Here is a 3,616-nt window from a genome sequence, read left to right as displayed (position 1 = left end):
TAGGTTTTTCTATTATGGTTGCTATTAGTTTTTCAATTTCTAATTTTGTAGGTATTTTTTTCAAATTAAACTTATGGTTTAAATACTGGATTTTTCTGTCTATTTCTACTTCTTGTGACTTGAGATAATCTAAATTTTGTTCTATCTTATCTAGTATCTTTTTGTATTTATTTTGAGTAACTTCTATTTGGTCTAGAGTTCTTATTATACTGTTATCTTTTTCTTGAGTTTTCTCGCTTGTATTTATCAAAAAAATCTATTATTGTGTTGTACTGTTTATCTTCCGAATGTAAAATGTGTTCTCCCTGGTTAAAATTACACCTTATGGTGGAGTTGTTTTTTAATATTCTATATTTCTTTTCTGGTTGAAATCTAAGATCTAAGTAATCGAGATGTTTTAACGAAGCTATCTTGTTATCCTAAGTGGTTTAAGTTAAGGTATTTTTTGCTTAGCTTAGTTTGATATCTCAATCTACTATTTGTATAAGTTATATCCAAATCTACTTCTTGTATATTTTCTATTAACCTAGATTTTTCGCTAATTAATGCTTTTTTATAATAGTTAGATGTTATGGTAATTATTTCGTCCGTTTCCTTAAAATTTAAAATATCTGTTTCTAGATTTCTTATTTCTTTATTTAACAGCTCTAATCTTTCTACAAATTGTTTTCGAATTTTTACAAGTTGATGTTTATATATAAATTCTCTATAATATTGTTGTTGTATTTGTCTTATACACTCAATATATCTTATTGGCATTTATTATCCTAACTGATAAGCTTTTCTCTTAATGCGTTCTCTAAGCCACTTTATGGCTGAAGTACTATTTTCTAAGTCTCTCTCACAACCTTGTATCTCCCAATTTACTGCACTTAATAAGTCGTTATAATAAACTTTATATTTTCTATTAAACTTTATATTTTCTATTAACTTTCTTTTTAGAAAGTAGTGATAAAGGAAGCACTCAGACTGACTCTGACTTTTACAAGACATAAAGTGGGCATCCCCACTTGACCATACTAGCTAATAATACAAAACTATGACAACTGTAGAGTATCTTTACAACTGTAGAGTATTTTTACGTATCCAAGTTGTGCAGGGCTATGGAGTCAAAGCCCATGCCTGAGTCATCGTCTTCATATGGATCCTGAGCATCCTGGAATTGTGCTATGCTATCTTCTTCATTTGATCTTGTAGAATTATTATCTGTATTATTTATTTCTGGTACAGTGCTATCCGGCTGTTCGTCTGGTAGTCCATCCATATATTTGTCTTGCGTTTGGTTACTAAAAAATCTGTCTAGTGTCTGTTTAATTATTGTTTCTATTGTCTCACTTTTTCTCTTGGATATTAAAGTCTTTTTTGAAGTCTTATGTCCAGGTCTTATTTTAGTTTTTGATGAAGAGTAGCCTTCATCTTCACTTTTTAGCAAAGTGACAGCCATGAACGGATTTGATTTGTCTTTACCGATCACCGTTTGAATCGGACTAGCTGTACCAACATCCGGTACAGTGGATTTCTGAGCATTTATTGGGAAATGCACACCCTTCTCATCCATTTTTTGAGGAGATGGAGAACTCTGAGTTGGGGTCTGAGTTTGTGCATCAGTTTTGCTTACTGGAGTCTGCTGTCTGAGTTTTGTTTCTAACATTTGTATGTGTTTAATCAATCTAGTGTTTTCCATGAGGAGTGATTCCTTTTGGGCATTTAGTGTTTTGAAGTTTTCCGTCATAGAAGAACAATGGTTACAAAAAATAATCTTTCCAGTTTCCTTTTGCAAGTTGTACTGGGGTATCTGGTCTGGATTTTGTCTAAGAGAAGGAGATATGTAATAATTTGGCCCTATATCTGGTCTGGATTTTGTCTAAGAGAAGGAGATATGTAATAATTTGGCCCTAAATATCCCCTAGCATGATTAGTGGCTTCTGTGAAATCATTAAAACCTTTAAAAAGAGGGGCTTTGAAACCTTGTATAGAGTCTAATACTTCTAACCACGTTTGGAAAATGCCATTAGTTTTTCCATGAATTACTACATAGTATTTAAAACGAGGCCTACTTTTTTCGGCCATGTAATGACATAAAGCATTCATAGAAGCCATGAAATGATTACGATTTTGTCTATTATATGAAATCCAGAGATTATCGACTAAACATCTTTGGGGTCTGTCTAAAACGTAGTCTGGTCTTATTCTAAAAGATATGTTGCTCTCTGGGTATGCAATTAAATTAAATGGTCCGAAATGAATTCTTTCCATTGTTTCTAAGGATTCTAATGGTCTAAAATTTAAGTTACCTAACATTGTCTGGTGGTAAGACTATGAAGACGATGCTACGCCTTTGCCTTTGTCTGCAGGAGGTTGTCCTGTTGGTCTCATGCTGAAAACAAATGAATGATATTAAACTTATTTATTTATTCCCAGTTGTAGTCTACTTAACTGGTCTGCTAAGTTGTTTTCTTTCCCTTTTATATGTTCGAATACTATATTCTTATAAACAGATATGGTGTCTGTAAAATTTAACCATCTTCTTCTACTGCTAGTTTTGTTATTTATTTTTTGATGAAATTTAACGATAGCTTCACAGTCTGTTCTAACTAAAATCTCGTCTTTATTTAATATATATAGTTTAAAAGCATTTAAGCCATATATGATAGCTAACACTTCTAAGTCTATGGCGCTCATATTTCCTTTTTCTTTGTATGCGCTACTTTGATATCCACATATTTGTTCTTCATTTTTATCACTGTATTTATTAGGTCTTGCTTTTAAGATAGCTCCCCATCCTAAGTCACTTCCATCTGTTTGTATAATTAAATAGTCTGATTCTAATGGAATTTTTAGGTCTGGGATGTTTTGGATTTTTGCTTTTATTTTTTGGACTAATTTAACATCTTCTATATTAAAATTTTTCTGTCCTTTACTACCTGTTTTTGCATATAATGGTCCTGCTATTTTTCCTAGATCTTGAATAAAATTTCGTGCATAATTTACTAGTCCTAAAAATTTTTGTAAGTCTTTTGTTGTTTCTAATTTATCTGGCATTTCTAGTACTTTCTTTGCTATGTGTGGTTGCAGTTTTACTTTGCCATTTCCCAAGGTTATTCCTAGGAAATTAATATAAGTCTTGCATAATTCCATCTTCTTTTTACTTATTATTATGCCATGTTTAACAAATAGTCTAAAAATTATTTGTAAATGTCCTAAATGTTCTTGCATATTTTGACTAAATACCAAAATATCATCTACATATACTAATATAAAATGTTTATATTCTCCAAATATGTTATCCATTTTTCGTTGAAAAATGGGCGGAGCAGTCTTTAATCCAAATGGCATGACCAACCATTCAAAATGTCCGCTTGGACATGTGAATGCTGTCCATTCTATGCTATCTGGATGCATTTTGACTTGCCAGTAGCCTGACTTACAGTCAAATTTACTATAGACCTTTTTATTTTGAATTCTATTAATTAACTCATTTTTATCTGGTAGTTTGTAAGCATCTGTTCTAGTATTATCATTTAATCTTTTATAATTAATTACCATACGAGCTTTACCCCTTACTTGTTCACTATGATTTCTTACCATAAAGGCCGCTGATCTATGTTTAGAGGTT

General features: G+C 31.4%; 1 protein-coding gene across 1 annotated transcript; it reads right to left on the bottom strand.

Moving 5' to 3' along the window:
* Nucleotides 1-1,078: 1,078 nt before the first annotated feature.
* LOC124889634 lies at nucleotides 1,079-2,415 on the bottom strand. The gene is made up of 2 exons (XM_047401605.1): nucleotides 1,882-2,415; nucleotides 1,079-1,828 (listed from the first exon to the last, which is right to left on the bottom strand). Exons 1-2 carry the CDS (start codon nucleotides 2,299-2,301, stop codon nucleotides 1,079-1,081), a joined length of 1,170 nt encoding a protein of 389 aa, XP_047257561.1. The 5' UTR covers nucleotides 2,302-2,415.
* Nucleotides 2,416-3,616: the final 1,201 nt, after the last annotated feature.

This window comes from Capsicum annuum, chromosome 12 (assembly GCF_002878395.1).
Source record: "Capsicum annuum cultivar UCD-10X-F1 chromosome 12, UCD10Xv1.1, whole genome shotgun sequence".
Classification (NCBI taxonomy): Eukaryota; Viridiplantae; Streptophyta; class Magnoliopsida; order Solanales; family Solanaceae; genus Capsicum; species Capsicum annuum.
The sequence above is the reverse complement of the archived record's forward strand: the minus strand, read 5'-3'. Positions and strand labels throughout refer to the sequence as shown.

Excerpts from the sequence above, each read along its gene's own strand:
- LOC124889634 (XM_047401605.1), bottom strand. The coding sequence starts at position 2,301 with ATGTTAGGTAACTTAAATTTTAGACCATTAGAATCCTTAGAAACAATG. Across the intron at positions 1,829-1,881 it reads ATTTAGGGCCAAATTATTAC|ATATCTCCTTCTCTTAGACA; the intron begins ATATCTCCTTCT and ends CCAAATTATTAC.